Source organism: Botryllus schlosseri, chromosome 6 (genome assembly GCF_051294905.1).
Source record: "Botryllus schlosseri isolate E-star chromosome 6, Bs_hap1, whole genome shotgun sequence".
NCBI classification, from domain to species: domain Eukaryota; kingdom Metazoa; phylum Chordata; class Ascidiacea; order Stolidobranchia; family Styelidae; genus Botryllus; species Botryllus schlosseri.
The window spans coordinates 11,240,642-11,262,959 of NC_137241.1; the positions used below are offsets into that span (position 1 = coordinate 11,240,642).

At 39.5% G+C, this 22,318-nt stretch overlaps 1 protein-coding gene and 1 long non-coding RNA gene across 3 annotated transcripts; one reads left to right on the forward strand and one right to left on the reverse strand.

Moving 5' to 3' along the window:
* Window positions 1-1,272: 1,272 nt before the first annotated feature.
* On the reverse strand, window positions 1,273-4,133 carry LOC145440249 (uncharacterized). The gene is made up of 3 exons (XR_013915476.1): window positions 3,841-4,133; window positions 2,339-2,542; window positions 1,273-1,448 (listed from the first exon to the last, which is right to left on the reverse strand). It is a non-coding gene; the product is annotated as an uncharacterized LOC145440249 (long non-coding RNA).
* Window positions 4,134-6,652: 2,519 nt separating this feature from the next.
* On the forward strand, window positions 6,653-15,618 carry LOC145440225 (uncharacterized). 2 transcript variants are annotated; one of them, XR_013915472.1, is made up of 5 exons: window positions 6,653-8,929; window positions 8,991-9,057; window positions 10,431-10,596; window positions 15,162-15,384; window positions 15,457-15,618. XR_013915472.1 is itself a non-coding variant. In XM_080317800.1 (4 exons), exons 1-4 carry the CDS (start codon window positions 6,747-6,749, stop codon window positions 15,332-15,334), a joined length of 2,589 nt encoding a protein of 862 aa, XP_080173926.1. In that variant the 5' UTR covers window positions 6,653-6,746; the 3' UTR covers window positions 15,335-15,452. The 2 variants fall into 2 exon arrangements, 1 of the variants encoding a protein (XP_080173926.1); XM_080317800.1 differs by lacking the exon at window positions 15,457-15,618 and having other exon boundaries at window positions 15,162-15,452.
* Window positions 15,619-22,318: the final 6,700 nt, after the last annotated feature.

The following is a 22,318-nucleotide window of genomic DNA, read 5'->3' on the forward strand; positions in this document are numbered from 1 at the left end:
TATTGCCATCCAGACATGGAAATCCCATCCAAGCTTACTGAAGATAATATCGAAGAAATCAGATATGCCAGTAATAGTAGCTTAATATACCAGGATAACAAAATTGTTCTCCGGTCCATTATAAGAGCCTCAGGAAGTTATTGCTACTCATTCGTTGAACAGGATTGACATACCGCTCGCGCGCTCCGAATCTGCCTCACATATCTAGCGGTATCAAGTGCTCTTCGAATGGCCGTCGTGCCCATATAGATTTGAATATTATTAAAAATACATACTATAGGCGGAGCTTTATGAGGATATCAACCAATATCTCCCTCGCCGATTTCTATTTTACTGACCAGTGTGAACGTTAGTGCAGCATTGAGCCTTTTTTCTAACATTGCGGTAACCAAAATACATTATTACCGCATGCTGAAATATTAATTGTCGTAGCTTTGCAACATCGAAATTAATACCTAATTTTGTGCGTTGATAAAGTTATATGTCTCGTTACAAATGACGTCGAGTGAAGTCCTGCTTAAATGTATATATTTTTACGCATGAATGTGAAAAAACAATCAACAGTCTTTACCGTTTTCGTGTATACCCGGGTTTCAGGTCGGGGGAATGATGCAACATTGATATCGCAATGAATTTAGGTTTTTCGGCGATCTCCCAATTACCGCCTTCCCAGAATGAGCGACTAAATCCAGCCCTAAAACCACGATGATGTAATATCTATCTATTTGTACATATTATACGGATAGTAATTTTGATGCATTTTTATTTGCAACATAAGTCAGTGAGTGCCAGTATATATAATCGTGAAAATTTATCTTTTCTTGTATACTTGTGCACAGCGGGGTAGCCATGGAGAAAAATGATCCTTCCTCTATATAAAACTCTCACTAATAGGGACGTGTCCATTTGTAACCAAAAATCCTAGATTTATTGTACCTTAACCGTGGCTCACCTACTAATTTGCGTCCTTGTGATTACCTGTTTGAAACAGGTACCCCCCAGCAAACACAGTACAGACCAAAGATGTAGAAAAGCCGAGCCGATATAGTAGATATTAGATCTCGGCAGGTCGTAGAAAGGGGGATTTTGTGTCGACTCAATTCAACGTCTTTTCCATGTCCTTCAATAATGTAAATATTATGCAGATGCTACAGCCTTTAAACATGGTGAGTAGAATGTAGATCCTACGTTAGAAGAAGAAGATCCTGATATAATAACCTGTTTTCTACCACTATGGGCTTAACCTGATCACGGCTGCGTACACACACCACATTATTTACTACATATTAATCACATTTGTGATAATTTAATTTCAAACGAATTGGCAATAATGCCGTTGTAAAAAATAAAACGAACAAACGAACGAATGTCTTTAGAAAGAAAGTGAAAACAGTCCTTATCATCAGGTTTCATCTTCTGATGAGCCAGTTAAATAACCAGCATGCGGCCTTTTTTCTCAACACCCTGCAGAAATAAAATGAAAATGATGATTAATAGCTAAGACATTCGTACTGCGAAAATGGCAGAGGTAGCGACTAACGAATGACTCCTACATTTTTTTCGCCCATACTTACTAAAATGGATTCGATTCTGAACTATTTCCACTCAAGTTTTCAAGTTTTATTATTATATTTTTTAATATTATATGACTAGAGAACTGACTTCAATCGTCACTTCTACTTGATTATCAAGATCAACGATGACTACTTCAGCACTCTTTGAAAACAGCCACTAACACAAAAAGAATTCTTGACTAAAATTTCTTCACATTCTGTCCAAATTGATCAATTCAACAATCCAAATGAATCAGTTATTTGGCAGCTAGTTGGAGAGATATATACTCAAGTCTAGAAAGTGGAATGATACTCTGCCTGGAAAGCTGAAGACCTAACAATATTGTGTACAGAGAACAAAACATTTGAGTGGCGGCACTGGTATAGACATTAATAAATTATTAGAATTGACAGCAAGATAACCAGCAAAATATTAAAATGAGAATTAGTGCAGTTTCTTAGGCTGTAGTGATACTCAGCCAGTAATTGACCTAGCAGAGAGCAAAACGTTGTAAATAAAGCGAGCGAAACCTCCGACAAATGATACGATAAAACATTAGAATCGACAGTCTTACTAGAAGCAGAATAACAATCATGAGGGGTTAGAGAACAGAAGCCCGGGAAGTGACCATCAGAAATTACTGCATACTGGCCGAACAAATCCATGACCACTAACAAATGGTCTTTCAATAGTCAATATTGATACCAAATGACACCACCCCTATTTCATAGCAACATTAAGCAAATAAACGCTGGAGTCAACCTTATATAAGCCCTAACCAAACGCCCATTAGTTTTCCCCCCTACTACTTCGCGGATGGAAATACGCATTAAAGCGAACGGACGCGACTTGTCACACTCTTGCTATTTCTGCTCCTTTTTTCTCTTCGTTCCTCTTCTCTGTCGCTTCCGCTTGAGGAGAGAAACAGTCGGCCGCGTTTACGGATCGTGAATTCCCGGTGGGTGATTCTTCCTCGAATGGTCAGCACCTTGAAAATTGAGAACAATGTGGTTGCAAAATGCATGACAATTTGAAAGTTACATCATTCTAATTATTCCAGTTATGGCCGTGAATCGTTACAAGTGCGGTAACCATAAGAATTATTACTATACTTCAACTACAAATACAATACATTGTATAAAATGATTACCAATTCTTTTACGTTGATCGAGTCCCAAATAGATGAAATATGTCAAAGAATTTGCTAAATTTTTGTATAATTTGACAGATTCCGAAATCTTCTCAAAGTGCACCTTTCAAAAATTTGATATCAAGACTCCCAACATTTTACAATTCGAAGTTGGATGGCTTTACCAATACAAGCAAACAGTTTGTATCGCAATTGACAATTATGTAGAGAACGCTGCGAGACATATGAGTAGGCCTACCCTAAAACGTTTCTTTCACATGGACATTCGGGCTCTTAAAATATGACTTTTTTTCTCAAATCGTTCTGGCTACTTGATAATATTGTTAGGTTACCTAATTTAAGCCTAAACACAAAATTTGGTTCAATTCCAGCCAGTAACCGCTTTGCTACAGGAGAAGAAAGTTTCTATTTATTATATAAAAATAAATAGGTAATAAAATTTGAAAATTTTCTGTTCACCCCATGAAAGTGTTAGGCTGTCTATAAAAACGATGCTCACCAAATTTGGTTCAATTCCAACCAGTGGAAGCGGAGATATTGCCGTCGAAAAATTTGGATTTGAATAAAATAGTATTTACGGTGACCGATTCTTTGTTTACTTATTAAAGTTGTGCTCACCGTAAGTACTATTTTATTAAAATCCAAATTTTTCGACAGCAATAACTCCGCTTCAACTGGTTGGAATTGAACCAAATTTGGTGAGCATCGTTTCTATAGACAGCCTAACACTTTCATAGGGTTAACAGAAAATCTTCAAATTTTTTATTATTCATTTTTATATAATAAATAGGAACTTTCTTCTCTTGTAGCAAAGCGGATACTGGCTGGATTTGAACCATATTTTGTTTGTAGGCTTAAATTAGGTAACCTAACAATTTTATCAAGTAGCCAGTACGATTTAAAAAAAAAGTCATTTTTGAAGAGCCCTACTGTTCATGACCGTCCACGTTTAGAGTTGCATCTCAAAGATGCTAAAATAAGCCTAAATATAATCCAAGCAATACGATCGTCCACTTTGACTGACTAAATTTCTAAAAACACCTTGATAGCTTCCACATCTTACGTTTATATATACTGTCTGCTATCGGCACAACAAAGTAGGCCTATTTAAAAATACCAAAACAGATTCAACATACCACATCTCTTGCAAAGGCTTTTGCTTTCATTCAATTTTCCATCAAACTTCTTTAAATCCTCCTTTGTGGTGAGTTGCTTTGGAATTCTTCTAGGATCAATTCCGATATTGTTTTATCATATACAATCTATGGCGGAATAAAAGTTTCGGATAAGTTCTAAAACGAACACAATTTTCCACACAAAAGTCAATTGCCACACGAAATGCCAAATGCTACGGTCTCATTTTACAAGGTATGGCGAGGAAACGTAGTGGTACGTTCCATTATAGCTAAACACCAATGAATTGCGGGTTCGAGCGTGACACGTCGACTCCATAATTCCTACCCAAGTGTTGGCCGTTTATCTAGGCTCCTCCTCGCCATCTGATTCGCATAGCCATGTCTTAAAAAGCCTAGGAGTGGGCCGTGCTGTAAGTGGGCAGATGGTTGCCGATGCACCCGGCACTTGGTGAATTCGGCCGCACAAACTCGGCACTTGGTGAATTCGGCCCTCGGGAAATTTTGAAATGAAGTGTATTTACAGCTATTAATATGAATTATCAAACTAATAATAGTATTATCAAGTGATTCGTCAATCTTGTAAGGAGGTCAGGGCATCCGTAGATCGCGCAGTCACGGCGTGATTAGATCACGGATTGCGTAGCCACGGGAAATAACACAGCGCTCATATACCGACCACGCGCGGTCTGCTTGGAATCGATGGCGTGAGTCACGGGCCTGTGTCGTGTAAGTTTTGAGAAGATGGATCTTGGCGTTGTATGTGAGATCAAAACTGTGGAACATCAAGCGGCGCTTCTTCGTTTATCGATCACGACAAGCCAGTGTTCCTCATCAACAAATGTTGCGCATGATCACGTCAAAATAAATTATTTTTTGCCTTTGGAGAGACGATTCCACTCTGGGATTAGGGTGTCTCGATAACACGGTTGAAGGATCCCAAGATTACGAGATCTACCACGAGCCACGACACGTTTAAATTTCCTTTTTGATACTGTTCATTCATACTAAATGCATTTCTAATGCGAAGGTGTTCTAGTGCCAATTCCTCCAAGGGCCGAGTTCACCAAGTGAAGAGCGTCGCGTTATTTCCCGCAATTACGCAATCTGTGATCTAATCACGCCGTGACTGTGTGATCTACGCATGCCCTGACCGCCGTACAACATTGACAACCACTCAAAGTGCCAAGTTCACCGGCAAACATTCCAGTAACCAATCATGGTGACCGGTACCGCTACGAGATCTACCACGGCCGAATTCACCAAGTGCCGAGTTTTTGCGGCCGAATTCACCAAGTGCCGAGTTCACTGGTAATCGGGCAGATACGGAATAATAATAATAAGAACCGGCCTGGTGTAAAATGACCAGTGTAGTCGAACCACCACCATGAACACCACAAACAAACAAATAAACATCTAACAAGGAAAAGAAATTACCTTTGCAGCCTTTGACAAACACAGTTACCATTGAAACCAGCAATTAAGGTCTTATTCGAAAGCAGAATAACAACTGTTTTAGTGGACATATCAAATCAAATGTTGGAAAGTTCATGTAAAATAGCCCAAAATATTATCTTACTGTGACCATATTCCATCAATATGGTCTGGCTAGCCAAATTCTCTGGCCAACATAATCAAGCTGCGTTTGGTTTCAACGATTAATAATCTTGTCACTGGATTCGAGGTATAATTGCACTCAAATATCAAATTTTGCTCCATTAATCAACATCAAGTTGAAAATTTCCATTCTTGCACAAACTTTTATAAAATCATGAATCAGTGTTCTACAGGAATGTATCTATATGACTTATATACCTAGAAAATTCAAGCATAAATATCATGATATACCGTAGGTATAGGTACCGGTAATTCAGATGTTTGAAGCGAATTATAGTGGTCTAATTTCACTAAATTAGAGCGAAATGCCAGCAATATAATTGTAATCTAATTCGGAAAAACGGTTTAGCTCTAATTCTAACCTGGAAAAGCTGAAACTTTTCTATAGTTGTCTACACCTGTTTTGCAGAAAGTCAAACAGCTCTAGGCGTCATATACTCCATATACCCCATAAGCTATATGCTACTGCATATATACCTTTAACCCGCTACCTCAGTCAGTCACAATTCCTATATATTTACGGCATTTACCATACAGAAAGAGCGAACTATGCCTGGCTGCGACCTGTTGCGCTTCAAATCTTTGTATGGCGCGATGACGTAAAATTTGAATCGCCGAAATATTCTAGAAGTCACGCATCGATAATCATATTCCTAAACGTACAACATATCACTTATTTAGTTATTCTCTGAATAAAACTATTAACCATACTCGTTGAACATGCGAGATTACCGAAAGAGCGAATATATATATAATGAAGATCATATATATCAGAGGAAAACAAAGCTATTCGACCTTAGAGCAACAACACGAATATACAACACCGGTGACATCCTCACGCAATAAAACGAAGGGAGAACATTGTTTTCTAATGGATAGAACGAAGCTACCGCATGAGATCGAACAAAACCGGATAGAATTCATCGTGATTGAATGTACCGACAAAGTCATCCTTTCTACGTATTTTAGTCGTACCCGCGAGAGATAGAAAATTTGCATTATTAGGTTAACTACCGGATATAACGAAGCCTAATGCATGAGATGGAACAACACCGAGTATGAATTTATTCTGATTGAATATAACCACAAGACCATCCTACTACGTATTTTAGACATTCCCTCGACACTTAGAAAATCAGAACCTAATCGAGATGATCCCGGATGATCCTTTTACGGTTTTGTGTTTGCTGGGCCGTTACAATTTCATTTTGCAGTTTCCATGACACTGTGTTATTTTATGGTTTACGCCCGCAGAAAAATAGACACCGCACGGCTGCGTTTGATCCACAGAAATGGATGCTGTACTTTGTAGCCTGCGTCAACTATATGAAGAAAGCAGTGTCGGTAGGGATCGACGATCAGATTGCAGTAAACTTCTGTACGACTTATCGAAATTCTATGGAACTGGCGACGACAAATGGTCGTTCATTGCGCAGTGCGCTCTGCTAAATGGTGCGCTGGCCGGTACGGACGTCGAGTCTATGGGTGGCGCGATAGCTGCTGATGTGGAATCTCTGGGAAATACTTTATTACGTGCGGCGACGGGACGCCGTCCCAAAAATTTCAATTTGTTTTCTTTCTCAAAGTGCATGAAACATGATATAGACCATAAGCGAAAGGAAATTGCGGTTGAGTTGAAGACAATTAGCCATATGCAGTCGAATTTGCAAAGCGGTGATGATCTTCTATCGTTTGAATGCGAGACCATCGATACCGTCCGTCGAATCATGGAAGACACCACTCAATTTTATTCAGGACTGATGCAGAAAATATCAAGCAAGTGCGTGCAACTACTAGGCGAACCTCCGTGCGTATTTTCACATTTTGCTATGGGATCCTTAGCCAGACGGGAGGTCACTCTATATTCGGACTTTGAGAATGCTATTATATTAGGAGACAACATTGAATGGAATGATATCACTGCGCGAAATCACGCACTTGAATATTTCCGCTGGTATGCGACACTGTTCGATTTGACATTGATCAATTTTGGCGAAACGCCTGTGAGTTTAATTGGAATCGACGGCCTGAACGATCATTATTCGACCGACGAAACACAGAATTGGTTTTACGACATGTTCGTTACATGCGGAATAATGTTCGATAGTTTTTTGCCATATGCAAGTAAGAATCCATTCGGAAGGAAACCGACTCCTGCAAAACCAGAAGGTACCGAGCTTATCTTACCCTGTGACGAAATGCTAGAATATCTTACAGTCAACAATTCGCTGAAGGAAGGTTATCACCTTTCAAACATGTTGCTGGAATCACGACACGTCGCGGGGTGTCAAGAGTTGTTTATTCGTTTTCGTGACAAATCGATGGAATTGGCTAGCAAGTTACGGGACTCGGCGTCTTACATGCAGCAGGATTTTAATTACACCTGCGAAAACTTATTAAAATTTGACCTGACTCCCACTCTCAACACAACGGGATGGTCACAACACGCTAAAAAGTCATTCTATCGACCATTTACTGTGCATATTCCATTTGTTGCTAGGATATGCAGCATTTTCGGAATTCCCAATACCTCGGACATTATACAGAATTTGAAAGTAAGCGGATGTTTGTCGGACAAAGTAGCTCACAACCTACTTTTCGCGATAGCTACTTCCAACCTGATTCGTATGAAGTTATACTCAGAACGATCAGGACAAAACGACTCGTTAGCAGGAGCTGTAAATTTCATTGATGATACTTCCAAAATATCTACTATATTTGACGCTGTCGGCGACCGCAATGCTTTGCACTATTTCGAGATATCGTTGGGGTTGAGAAACGCACTTATCAATATAGTTGATATATTGAAAGATAAGATGGGTCATAATGGTACATCAGCTATTTCAGGACAGTCCGTGAAATGCTGTCTTGACGACCACCTGCTGTTGAGAGGCAATCTAAAATTGTTCGGCGATATAGATTTACGTTTTCAAAATTACGATAAAGCGTGCCAGTACTACGAAGAGGCTTTGAGTCAACTAAGAACTCCGGGCACTAAACCATCCCAGATTGCGGAATGTGAATTGCTGATGGCTCTTGGCTTGACTAACCTTCATGCATTGAAATTCGAAAACTCCCTTCCATGGTATAAAGAATTGATCGACTTGGAAACTAAATTGGAACGTGGAGATGAGTCACTGAAAAATATCGCCACTGCATTAACAATGTCAGGACAATGCTACACGGAAGTTCCCAAAATACGGCATGGATACGAAAATTGTATTGGTGAAGCCGGGCGTATATGGATGTCTCTGCATTCTTCATGTCCAGACGATAAAGCCATTCTGAAAGGAATCGCAGATTTGCGAGATACGGAGGCGTTCTACTTTCTAAGAACGAAGGATTTCGAGAGCTCTTTACGGAAGTATACAGAAGCGGCAAAATTATTTGAACAGTATTTTACATCCGGAACCAAAAATAATGACACAATAAAAGTGGAAAATGGCATAGCCATGTGTCTGATGAATCTCGAGAGGTGAGACTTCCATTTTACATTTCATGATGACCCAATGCACACGAATGCTCATGCTTACTAGATTTGACGAGGCCGCGACTATTTTCCAGGAAATAATCAAGTTCAAACGATCGATGATTGGATATAATGTACGTGAGAAGTGCATTTATGTATATATGTATATAACGTGTCTATATCAGTGGTTCTGAACCTTTCCGTTTTCGCGGACCCCTTTTGGACCATCACAGACCCCCGTGGACTCCCACGCCTTTTAGTTCAAATTTAGCTCAATTATCGTTCAGGTTGCATTTAAAACAAACGGTGTTTTGAGACACTTTGTTTAAAACAATTTTTAAACAGTGTTTTAAAAGGGCGTTTTAAAAAAAATGTTTTTTAAAAGTTGTATAATGATGCCATAATTGTGTAAATACTTTCCAAAAAAATATTATATGAGCCTACGGACAATTACCACCCGATATAGCCGACTACATAGATAAAGGATGGTTGGACCCCTCAAAATAGTCGGTTTAACAGCAATAGTACAGATATTTCGTCAAAAGGGCGATATTTACACTAATATTTTTAATTGTAAATGTCAATCCACTATGACATAACTGAATATTCGTGACGACATGACTTTTGAAAAAAACGATAAAAAGCACTAAAACCATGTTTTAAACATATTTGTTTTAAATTGATTTTTGTTTAAAATGCAACCCTAATTATCCGTCATCTGCCTTGTGAGGATATGAACTGTAGGCTTGTGATAAACGGCAACAAAATTACTTTCTTGTATATATCATGATCCTATATGTAGAAATTGTGTAAGCTTTTATTACTTCAAAGCAAATTTTGCAGCTTTCTTTCTTGCAATACGTGGTCGCGTTCTAAAAATCCACACCTTCGATATGATATGAAAGAGTGCCGAATGGTGGTGAATGTAATATTAATGCGGAACGCTTCCAACGACGCCTTTGGGTAAAATCGCAACTTACATGACACCAAAATTGAGAAAGATTGTTAATGAACATATAACGTCCAGCCTAGTCATTTCCATCTTGTTATTTGGGTTTAGCGGTTATGCACATCACAGGACAAAATGGATTTCTGCAAACATTTCGAAATCATCCCGCCTGATCCAGCATCCTCCTCCAACTTATTATTTTCCGCAAACCCCAACAAAACATCCCTTAGCAATATGTTTATATCAGTATAGGCTAATGGCAATTAAAATGAGTTTGCACAGTAGGATATTTCTTCTCATATTTCATCTGTTGATGTGAGTCCTGAAGTTTTAGCATTTATGCAGCGAAACTGCCTTAATGATTTCCATACCTTAAAGAAATACGACTTAAATTATCAACCGTTTTTCAAATTTAGAGGTTTCGCGGACCCCCTGAAAATGCTTCACGTACTCCCGGTTGAGAACCACTGATATAAGTGTTAGGCGACTGTGATTTTAACCCGTAATAATATTTTGATTCACCCGTAGAACAAATGTGCTTCTGTTTCAAATTCACAGGTAGCAGATGTTAATGTATCGTGGTACTTGCGCCATAACGGTACCTGTCTTTCAAATCTGGGGGATTATGACGGAGCTGTACAATCCTACAGAGATTCCATCAAAGTGAGGCTTCGTGCGCCTGGTTCGCGATACGATATCTACGCAGCTGTTTCCAACACTCGCCGTAAGATTGCATCATCAGTATAACTAAGGGGTGGTCATCCTGCGGTCGTAGAACGAAAATCGTGCGGCCGTGTACGGTACACATAATTGAATAAGCGTGTGTTGACGGCCGTCAACATACAATTTGAATTCGAAAATTGAATTAAAATCTCTCTAAAATTCGGAATCCAAGGCTTTTCTGGTACGTTTGAAGAATTCCAATATATATTTGGCTATAACTGCAATCCTGATGGGAGGTCAAGAAATAACAACATGCAACGAAGTGATTAATAATGTCCCGAAAATGAATCATCATCAATTTTGTGTCAGCTTTACCGACGGTTGAATTTCGAAAAAATTTCCCGGTCGGCGCAACTAAACAGCGGATCGTAGTATGGGTTTTCATATAGCATAAATACTTGCGACTTCGGTTCGTATAGTACATTTGTGATGACGTTCAGTAAAAATTAGCTAATTTAACAAGGGTTTTTGGTGACCAGGTGGGCCATGACGGCTGTCCGCTGTAAGACGATTTGAAATGCGGTCGTGAATAATAAAGAGGTTCAACACCCCTGATATAACTGGTCCATTTAGCAAAGTAACACTACATTAATTACAGGCCTATTTTTATTGGTGTCCACTGTCCAGTCAATGATGTGATATCCAACCTAATGTTCTATCGTCGGAGTCGAGTCACGCAATTGAGATTTGTGGCTCAAGGGTAATTCAAGATAGGTAGTCGGAAGTTCATATGTCCCAAATTAAATTTGCTTCCCACAATTAATTCTTACGGTTTTGAAAGAAATCTGTTTCTGAGAACATTTGGCAAACATATGTAGCCTAGGCTACTTGCATTTTATTAGGTTATCACTTATCATATTCCGATTGTTCGGTATTAAAATGCATTTACACTAGGAAACCAACTGGAAAGCATTGGTGCAAATACAGTGTTTCATAATGCCGATAAATGCCACAGTTCTGTCGCCATATAGGCCCCTCAGCATTTTCCAGATATCCGCGACATGTTTCCCCTGCGATTACGCCATATGGACCTGGTCATATAACCTGACGATATACGATTTTGTTTATGCGCGGTAGCCATTGAACCTGCACATAAAGAGCAAGTCTAACGATTAAAGTCTATCGATCAAACACCCACCCGATCTACAATGGCAATAAAATACAATGGCTTTATGAGAAGGGCCATGCCCATTGTTTGAAAAGCAGCAAAATATTATGATGGTACAGGTGGTTTTAGCGCAAGGGAAATGAAATTTGTTAGGGAGCTCGGATTGCTATGTGTGTTACTGGCAGGTTTTATATACGAAAATACACTCCCCCTCCCTTTGCAGGATCGAAAAGCCCTTCTTTTCTAATCCATGGTAGCATGAAAGTTCATTTTAACGCAACTAAAGTGCTACAGTTTTTAATGGCAGTGCTGCCAGACTTCGCTGATCTTGCGGTAAAAGCATTAAAATCCCTGCTCTCGTGCTCGTCATCCTACTACAATGTGAGTTTGGATTTACAGCAATGGCAGAGACAAAGACGAAATCGATGATAAAATTGGACGTGAAGGATTCATTGCGGGTGTCATTAAGTTTTATTATTCCCGGATGACACTCTCTTGTCTTGTCAAAACAAGCTCACGGCTCACATCAAATAACGACATCAGCGTATATGAGCTGCAATAAATTTTACATATTGTACTTTTGCGATTTGAAGACCAGTCCGCCAACTAATTTGCATTTTAAAACCGGCCAGCAGAGCAAACAGGGTCGTCGAACTCGACTCTAGGGCAATGCTTTTCAACCAATGTGCCGTGAACAGTGCCAGTGATTACCCTTTCTACTGTGTCGAGATGCTCGCCCTCAAAATGCTATCCATTGAAGCCGTGTAATTAATTAAATCGCAAAGTGCATCCTGTTGAGATAACCTTCTTTCTCATCGTGACCACGAAGGAACATTTCACGAACTCCAATAGATTTAGTTGTATCAATCACCCTGTAGCATGCTGATTCTTATCTAGAATCTCATGTTTCCGACATAAAGATAAGAAATTGCCTTCAACACTGTACCTAACAATTTGTATTCAACTGTGCCATCCATATGCACTTGGTAGATGTAATGCGGGTACTATTGGATCAACTGAAAATTTATGGGGCGGGTGATAATATATAAAGACGAGGCCAATATATGGCTGGTCTGTTGATTATAGGATATGGATCTGGTAATTATTAGAAAAGTAAATTTTTTAAATTTCGCAGTTAATTAGCATCTTCGAAGATGCTAATGTTCATCAATATTGCAGTAACTTTTTCAGTAAATTATTATTGAAAAATATTCCCGACACCTCTGTTGCTAAAGTGTCACATGTTCGGCTGTCATTTCTCGCATATCGACTGTTCATATATCGGCAACCGGCTTGATTAACTTCGGGAGTTATAACATCATATCAGTTCAGTTTTACACAGAGGTGGGCAGTAACGAAGTACTTCTACTTTTTGAAATACTTGGAGTAGATTTTCCCTACTCGCACTACTTTTTAAGTAGTTATGATTTTAGTCTACTTCTACTTCTACTTGAGTAGCGACAGTGACTACTTTGACCACCTCTGGTTTTACATATAAAATGTAGCGCACGCGACAAATCCCATATAGTGAACTGCGATTTCATGCTACCATACCGATTACCGACACGAATCATCAATTGTTACGTCACAGTTGATTTGCTTCGTGGCATGGCGAAAGAGTTCAAAAAAGGCTCCTGACCTGTTCCACCTAATTCCTCACGAATCTGCGCGCACGCACCAACTCACTGGGCGGTCCCTCAGATAACAGTGCGTAACGACTAAAAGAAGAAAAAAAAGGCCATTACTTCGGCTTTTGTGCGCAGCTTAGACTTTCTGTGTGCAGAGACGGCACAGCACAGCAGCACAGCGCAATTGCGCACGCGAGCAGCTTAGAGAGAACATGGCTCCCGACCCTTGACCTCGGGCAATTCATAAGTTGCCGAATGTCGCCGGATAAGACAGAGAAGGAAACTAAATCGTAGGTTTATTTAGTACGAGCGGTATATGAGGATAACATATATCAGTTTTGAGCGTTACTGGGACAAGAAAATATACGCCCCGTCTGACTCGACAGTTACAAGCAAAATTAACACCGAAAATACCATGACATTCGCCTCAATTTCGCGATATACATTGCTGTGCGTCTAGAATATGGTTCCATATTTTTGTGAACCAAATTCTGGACACTTTTTAGAGCCCACTAGTGGATTTTAAAATGAGTTATGAGCACATTGTCTGTCAATATGACGTCACAATAACGGGGCTTTGCTCATATACCTGAAATGGTTACGATCCGGTCCAGGAGTATGTATGTGGCTGTGTGCTGTGTAACCGGGACCGAAACCACATTTTTAAGCCCCTTCCCGCCTTAATAAACAATGATTTTGGGCCCACTATAGGTTAATCGATGCAACTTCTGGTGACTTTCTATATGTATCTGGTCGTTAAATTTTTTGAATGAATTCTGTCAATAATATTGGTTCTTCCATGTATTAATATATAGTTTGATCCTCTCTCCGTCCACATAATCAGAGTTAGCGGTATAGCTGGTGGAGGATGATGAGTTCGGCAATACAGGTAGTGTAATTGTACATCGTTAAGTCATGTTCATGTCACCCCGAAAAGATTGTTTATCAGCGTTATGCCGGTGCGCACCACAGAGCTTTATAAACACCCCACATCCAGTGGTTTCCAAGCTTTTATGGTCGCGACTTCATCTCCAATTAGAAAATGTTCCGTGGCCCAGATCATTATTTGACTAGCTGATTACCAAAAGAAAGCAGCACCTTTGCCTAGACTTACTCACGGGTTATTTTGGAAGTTGATTACGCTGAACATCTTCGCATACCCCAGAATAAAGGCAAACGACCCCCACGTTCGGAATCCTATCTTTGAATAAGGCATTTTAATGGCCTTAACCATGTCTAGGAATATACCGTTCTCCTGTAATTTCGATTACAATTAGACTTACTTCAATAAATGAATGTTATTTGTAAATATATTTCATTGCAGTTTTTGCGAGGGTGGCAGTCTCCATATTAAAATCAATAAATGTGACAGGAAATCGCGCGCAGCGCGAAGTAAAATATCCCCAAAATCAATGTTAATATGATGATTTACGACAAAATTATAAGCCTACGCCAAACCGTCAATATTCCGGACATTTAGGCAAATTTTGGAAATTCGTTCCGGACGCAGGTTTGGACAGTAACTTTCCGGACGTATGGCAACCCTAGTCTAGAATGAATGAATTGTTGTTAATATTGTTATAACAGAGAAATATTTTAACTAGGGCAATGCCCCAGCTGCCCAATAGGACGAGCCGCCACTGCTGAAATTCTTGCTAAGGCCGAATTAAAAAGCCTTTTCTTGTGTCCCATTACCTGACTGAGACTAAACTTCAGAGTTAGAGCAAGATTAGTGTTCCAATATTCGTATTAAACTTGTTCATTGCATATGACGAACATCTCATGACATCCGTCGATTGTTTTATCGATTCAATATGAACATTTTGGCAGGATTGCTGAGTGAATGTCATCTGAAGTTTGGTCGATACGATGATGCCATATCAGCATCTAACCAAGTCCTGGAATTGGTGAAGCATATTCCGGGGACGTGGAAAGCGGAGCATTTGACTGGATTGGTGGAAGAAGTCATCAGAATCTCTCAAAGTGAACTAAACAACATCTAAAATGGCTTGGGCGCGTCATTGATCAATGATCATTGATCATCCATGCTATCGTTCAATCCATTATGTAATGGAGGGAACTACTTTTGCGATATCTGCCTTAGTTCATTATGAGACGAGTATAGGCCCAATCCATTATGTAATGGAGGGAACTACTCTTGCGATGTCTGCCTTGGTTCATTATGAGACGAGTATAGGCCTACTACGCGTATTAGAAATATCTAGCTCCACAAAATCAAAATATAAAGGGTTCAGAATATTTGACCAGAATGACAATTTGAGTGCGGAAGAAATTGCAGCAATGATCGTATATTCTTAGTGGTACAAAAGTCTCTTTTGTGCTATGGTTACACCGCTCAATATGGGTATTGGATATATACAAAGGGTTATCGACCCTCGCAATATAGTAGATGTTATCTATGCCGCCGTACTTGGGTTAATAGCAGAGATTGTCAAAATAGCCAGTGATGATACCAATTAGAAGTAATTTAGTCTTAAGTCATCATTTTCTAATCCGGTATACAAGTAGAAGACTGACGGTCTGTTACTTGATCCATAGCGGTGGTTCCCAACCTTCTTTGTCACTGACCCCCTTTAGACAAATTATGAATTCTGCGGACACCTGCCGAAATTTTGCCTGAAACTCAATTAACATACTATTGACTATTGTAATAATTATGTTGGTAATAATTATGCTAGTATACTTTGTCAAATTGCCGTTCGACCGAACGAAAGTGCAAGAGTTGTACCTTGGACGTCCGTCAGACATGTCATTGGCATAAAATTGAATTAGCAATTGACATGATACTAAATAGAGAACTACACGGAGGTGTCAGAGAGTCAGAGGATTTTAGCAGCAGTTGCATACCTCGCATTGACTTAACAACGAGTTGTTGTTGCCTTTCCTGAACTAAACCGCATGATTTCTGTAATAGACGCAATTCTGACGTGATAGACGAGGCAATCCTGATTGACTACAATGAACATCCGTAATAGTGGTAGAGGTTATAGGGCAGGGGCGGGCAACTTCTCCGGTCTGCGGGCCGCATATAGACAAATTAATTACTTGGCGGGCCGGATTGCTGAATCGATACATTATTCGCCCATTTATCCACATATACAAATAATAAATCGTATTTCATGAATGTATATCAACGACAGCAATGTCATTTCAAAGTCATTTCTCGCTGATAATGACGAAAACAATCTGTATTTGAGAACACCATTGTCATACAGCCTCCGCCATGTCTGCTTCTCTCTGATTAATTGACACACGGTGCAATCCATAATTAAGATTTCCAGTAGGAATCGTGTGAACGTGAGGTTCACGTTCGGGTTCTGTGTGTGAACCTGAGACATTTAAAAGTTCACGTTCACAAACGAACCTTGGTAGGTTCTGCACCGTGAACCTTTTTCATATATTACAATTTTCACTTTATTCTAACATCTTTGGTTGAAATTAATTGCATTTTAACTGCAGGCCACTCTATGCATATGGCGCTGGCAGCATAAAAAAAATCAACACTAACCGAGCATGCACCTTGACAATCTCAAAAATTTTACTGGCTTTGTTACAAAGGTTTTGCTCGAAATATCCAGCTTTCCGTTTGTGAATATTTACAAACTCTCTGCTGTGAGCTTGACCCGCAATCACGCAGCATCAGGAGCGAAATACACTACATTTATGTAGTCATCGAATGATGTTTATTCAACCAATCATTGAAATTGATATTGTTGTTTGATGTAAAAAATCTAGCAGGCGTACGAAGACAATCTTCATTTCATATGTTTATTGCATCATAAAAACCGATACCGTTCGATTGGGGTGTTGGCTGCTGCTGTATAACTTGTGAATGGCGTTAATATCGGTAGCAAGTATAGTATGTTGCCCGCCCCTCGGTTAGAGTTACCAAACGTCCTCTTTTAATAGGATTTGTCCTCTTTTTTCAAAATTCTGGTTAAATGTATGGTAAAATTCAACTGAGATGTAGGAAATTGTACTCAGTAACGTTACGGCGGATCTATCGGGAGTTGAGCCAGAAAGTTGACTTTTTTTATTTTTTAGTCAACCAACGGAGAATTATGCGAAATATGTGTGTATTTCTGGAGTTGAGTCTGACCTTTTTTAGTCAACCAACTACACACTCGGAATAAATATACCAATTTTTCAGGATTTTACTCCGGTATTGTAAGTCTGAATATTTTGGAAAAGTGTCCTCTTTTCAGATTCCCAAAATATGTTAACCCTAGTAGAGGTAGTATTGTAGTGTTGTGTAAGGTCAATGTACATGTAGCCTACACACTGTAGGCAGCAGCGATAATCTATGTATGTATGTATGTATAATTGAAAATGGTGCGTATAACTTAGGGTTGCCATACGTCCGGAATTTCCCGGACATGTCCGAAATTTCACCTTTAAAACTGAATTTCTAAAATATGCCTAAATGTCCGGAATTTTGAAGTAAGCTCATAATGTTTTACTAAATCAACATAAACAATATTATTTTCGGGCAGAATTATGCTACATGAAATTTTTCATCGCGCTGCGCGCGATTTAGTATCACATATATTGGTTTTAATATGGTGACTACCACCCTCGCAAAAGCTGCGATCAAAAATAAATAAATAAAAATAACATTCAGTTACAGAAATAAGTCTAATTGTAATTGCAATCACAGGATAACGGTATATTCATAAAGTCGGTTTAGGGCGTTTGGACATGACCTAACGATGTACATTGTACAATTACGCTCCTTGCATTTTCGAAGTCATATCATCCTCCACCAGCTCTACCGCAAACTCTGATCATGTGGGCGGAGAGAGGATCAAATTATATAGTAATATATGGAAGAACCAATATTATTGACATAATTCATTCAAATCAATTAACGACCAGATGCATAGCAGTGTTGGGATGACTCGAGTCATGACTTGACTCGAGTCAGACTCGAGTCACCTTTTTCCAATGACTTGACTTGACTCGAGTCACTTTGCTAAAATGACTCGACTTGACTTGACTTGGCGTGTCAGAAAAGTGGATTGACTCGTGACTCGGAGCAAAATTCACGAGTCAATTTCAAGTCATCATGTAATCGGTGTCGATAAAAATCACCGTATCTTGCATATGTTCGGGTTGTTCGCGAAACGCTGGTGTAACTCGTGAGAGCGACCAATCATTCGAGGATCGTGCGTTTTACTGAGCCTCCAATGTTCTTTCACAAAACGAAGTGATCGAAGCTTACAGCTTACCTTGTCGTAAACAAGTTGTAGCCTAAAGTAATAGAATAGGATAATATCTATTTTTCTTCTCTGTTCTTACCTTAACCAAACCTCTTGTTTTATTGAAATTGAATTCGAATATAATTTACCTACTCCTCAACCATTATATTATGTAAATGGGTTATGTATTGCATCTCATCAATTTGTTTTTCCCTTCTCTGTTTTTGGTTGATAACTATAAACTGAGGCTATGCAATTACTTACGTAGTTCAACAGTTCTACGTATATGTGAGCTATACTGCGTCTTCTTGGGTGTCTAGGCCTATATTCAACTCTATATTCGTTCATCGGTTCAGAATCAATGACCTCTCGATCTGTATTTCAGAAAGTTAGCAAAATGCAATGACGTAACCTTGCATCATACTCCGAAAAGCCCGCTTGACTTGAATTGTGACTTGACTCGTGACTTGACTTGACTTGATTCGACTTGACTCAAGTCACCTCCAAAAATCGAGTGACTTGACTTGACTCGAGTCACCTTCGAAAATCGATTGACTTGACTTGATCCCAACACGCCATATAGTAATCCCTCAGAAACTGCATCGATTGCCCTACTTTGGGCTCCAAATTAATGTTTATTTGGACGGGAGGGGGCAGAAAAATGTGGCTTCGCCCTGATTACAAATTACAACATACAACCACATACTCCTGAACCGGATCGTGACCACCTCTAGTCGATAGACAAAGCTTTGCTGGTGTGACGTCATATTCATCAATGTGCTCATACCTCATTTTGAAATCCGCTAGTGGACGCTAAAGAGCGTCCGGAATTTGTGTTACAAAAATATGGTAACCCTAGTATAACTGCAAATGTTTTTTTGCACCATGCCATTTTAAAATCAAATGTTCTATAATATAGCATATCTAGTGTCATATTTCTCTACCAGATAATATGACAAATTCAATTACTGGTGTACTGGACTGGTATAAGGGCTAGACAGCAATGATTCAATTTCCATTGGTACGTTGTGATACCGCGCATTGTCCTGCAAATGTTGTCGATGTCGATCGTAATGCATATCGGTACAGTTAGTATTCGCGTCCTTGAGCTTGACACCGCATGTACATTGAAAGAGAGAAACCAATGGCAATCAGCTTCCCCCTTGATGTATAGTTTGCTACATCTTGGGTCCCTTTATCCAGGTGATTATCACCAATTAAAGATGGCGAGTAACAGTGGTACGCCCCACCAGTATAACAACGATGGGTCTTTAGGCGTTTACACATTTCTATTACTATGACACATTAAATATGTTGCTATTTATATGTTCTGTGAATTTAATGCTTATTTTAATCGACTTGCGCAATTACGTGATCAGGCTACACTGCTCGAATGCAGTGATATCAGATCAGTCTTTATAGAATTTTGAAATATCCTACCTATAGTTCTGACGCGTAAAATGTCCGATAGCTGCAAAATTATAATGCAACAGCTTTTACGGTGACATTGCATCTGGCCTCTCGCCTGGTGTCTATATCTAGAAATTTGACGAATTCTGCTCACGACAAATTGAAATATTATTGAATGCGATTTTCTTCGTGCCAGGCGTGAATTGCTGCAATATGGGATCCCATTTTCACGATGTTTACGAAATGTCAGTCTGCAAAAACACAGACTGGATGGGTTTTGAGAGGCAATAAACATTATTCGAAAGCAGAGGGTGGGTAAACTGCGGAACTGCCTCAAACAGCCGCATGCTGCTCTTTCAGCCTTTGATTGCGGCTCTTTACTGATTGCACAATGCACATACGTTTCGCCATATTGCTAGATAGGTTTAACCAGATTATAAATTGATGCACTTTATCACATATTAACAATATGGGCATTGTTTCTGTGTTGTTTATTTCCTTATATGGTTCACGCAAGACTTCTAAAATTTAGGGGGAGATGGCACTACATGGGTAAAAATTTGCATGAACTCTCGAATCGAGTTCACATAAATGTTTCACCCGCAAACATGGATGCCTGCGGTCAATGGTCATCAATCAATTATAAATATTTGTGTTCAACAATGAACTTGACCTTACGCCACCGCAGGTCACAATCATTTCCGGGCTAGCAGTGGTGAATACGGCTCTTCCATTTGTCTAGGCTAGCAATAACTGCAGAGTTTGACTAAGAAAATTTCTTCGTGATTACCGAGCTGAAATCTTCCTTAAATTCTCATCACCACTTGTAAAGGAAATGCTCCGCGCTGCTTAGACTCATATGCCCTGGTGGAGACGAACCGCGTATCACCACACAATAATAAACTTCATTCGATACCCTACATTTAATTTGTGACGTCATAAATCGTAGCTTTGAATTTTTGTGTTGTGGCTAGGTTAGATTTTTGATAAGCCGTTTCCGCATGAAGCAGGTCTGCCCCCCCTTGCAGCATAATACTCGATCTATAAGTAAGTAATGCAATACGTAATGAAAGTACGGCCGTCATTAATGTGGCCAACGCTTTTTCTCCAATCTGTCTGATTTGTACGCACGCCACGAAGTTTTTGGAAAATAATATGCCATTTTCAGTCATTTGCCTTGTAACTCCTGGATTACGGTGAGTAGATATGATGTTTTCATGATGAAATATTTATAACAGTGGTTCCCAACCTTTTTCGACCCATCGCCCCCCTATCAATCTCAAAACAAATTTTCGCCCCCCATATCTGTGGGTCAGAAAAAGAGGACATAACAACGGGAAATTTATTCCGTTAACTCTGACCGCTGCTGAATTTACTTAAAAATGCCATTTCCCGAGGTGGTAGGTTCTCGGAAAACCGATTTCCGCGTATAATTTCCGTTGAGTTGTCCTTTTTTTGCACCATAATCAGAATAAGCCGCCTTCACGTGCAATTTTTGACCATGTTAATTAAATATATCTCAGCGAACGTCCTAGCATTGTCGCCCCCTAATTTCTTAATCGCCCACTGGGGGCGATATCGCCCACGCTGGGAACCACTCATTTATAATATCACGCAGTTTCGTGCGAGCTTGATGATTGCAATTCAGAGCGATGTGCATGTGCCAATTTGTGCCATGTTATACAGCGGAGGTTCTGTACTTTAGTGAACTTTTTGGCATGACTTGATTTCACTCTAGTCACCTAGTAGAAATGACTCTACTTGAATTGACTCGGCGTTTCAGAAATGTGGATTGACTCGTGACTCTGAGCAAGATTTACGAGCCAATATCAAGTTGTCAATAAATCTGTTTCGACTACACGCTGTATCTTGTAGGCCTATATGATAGGATTGTTCGCGATATTACATTGCGTGCGACTAGGGCAATCTGTCATTCAGTGATTGTGCTATTTAGTGAGCCTCCATTTATTTCTCACAAATAAATTGACAGTAAACGAAAAGATCAGAGCTTTACGTCACAACATGTGATACTGTCGTAAACCAGCAGTAAAGTAATCTAATAGCAACGTAACGGATTTGTGGGTCGGTAATGTATTGCTTGATATCAATTTGTTTTAACTCCCTGAGGTTTCGTATTCTATACCCGCTGGTTTCGCTGACAATTGTAGACTGATGATATATAGCTCTTACGTAGTTTAGCAGTAGTGCGTATGCGTGAGTAATACAATGCTCATTTGCGTGTATGTTTGTGTATTTCACCACTATATTCGTTCCTCGATTTGGAAGAAATGGCGACTCAATCTGTATTTCAAACCGCTAGCAAAATGCAATTAATTTGAATCGATCTTACTTAGACAA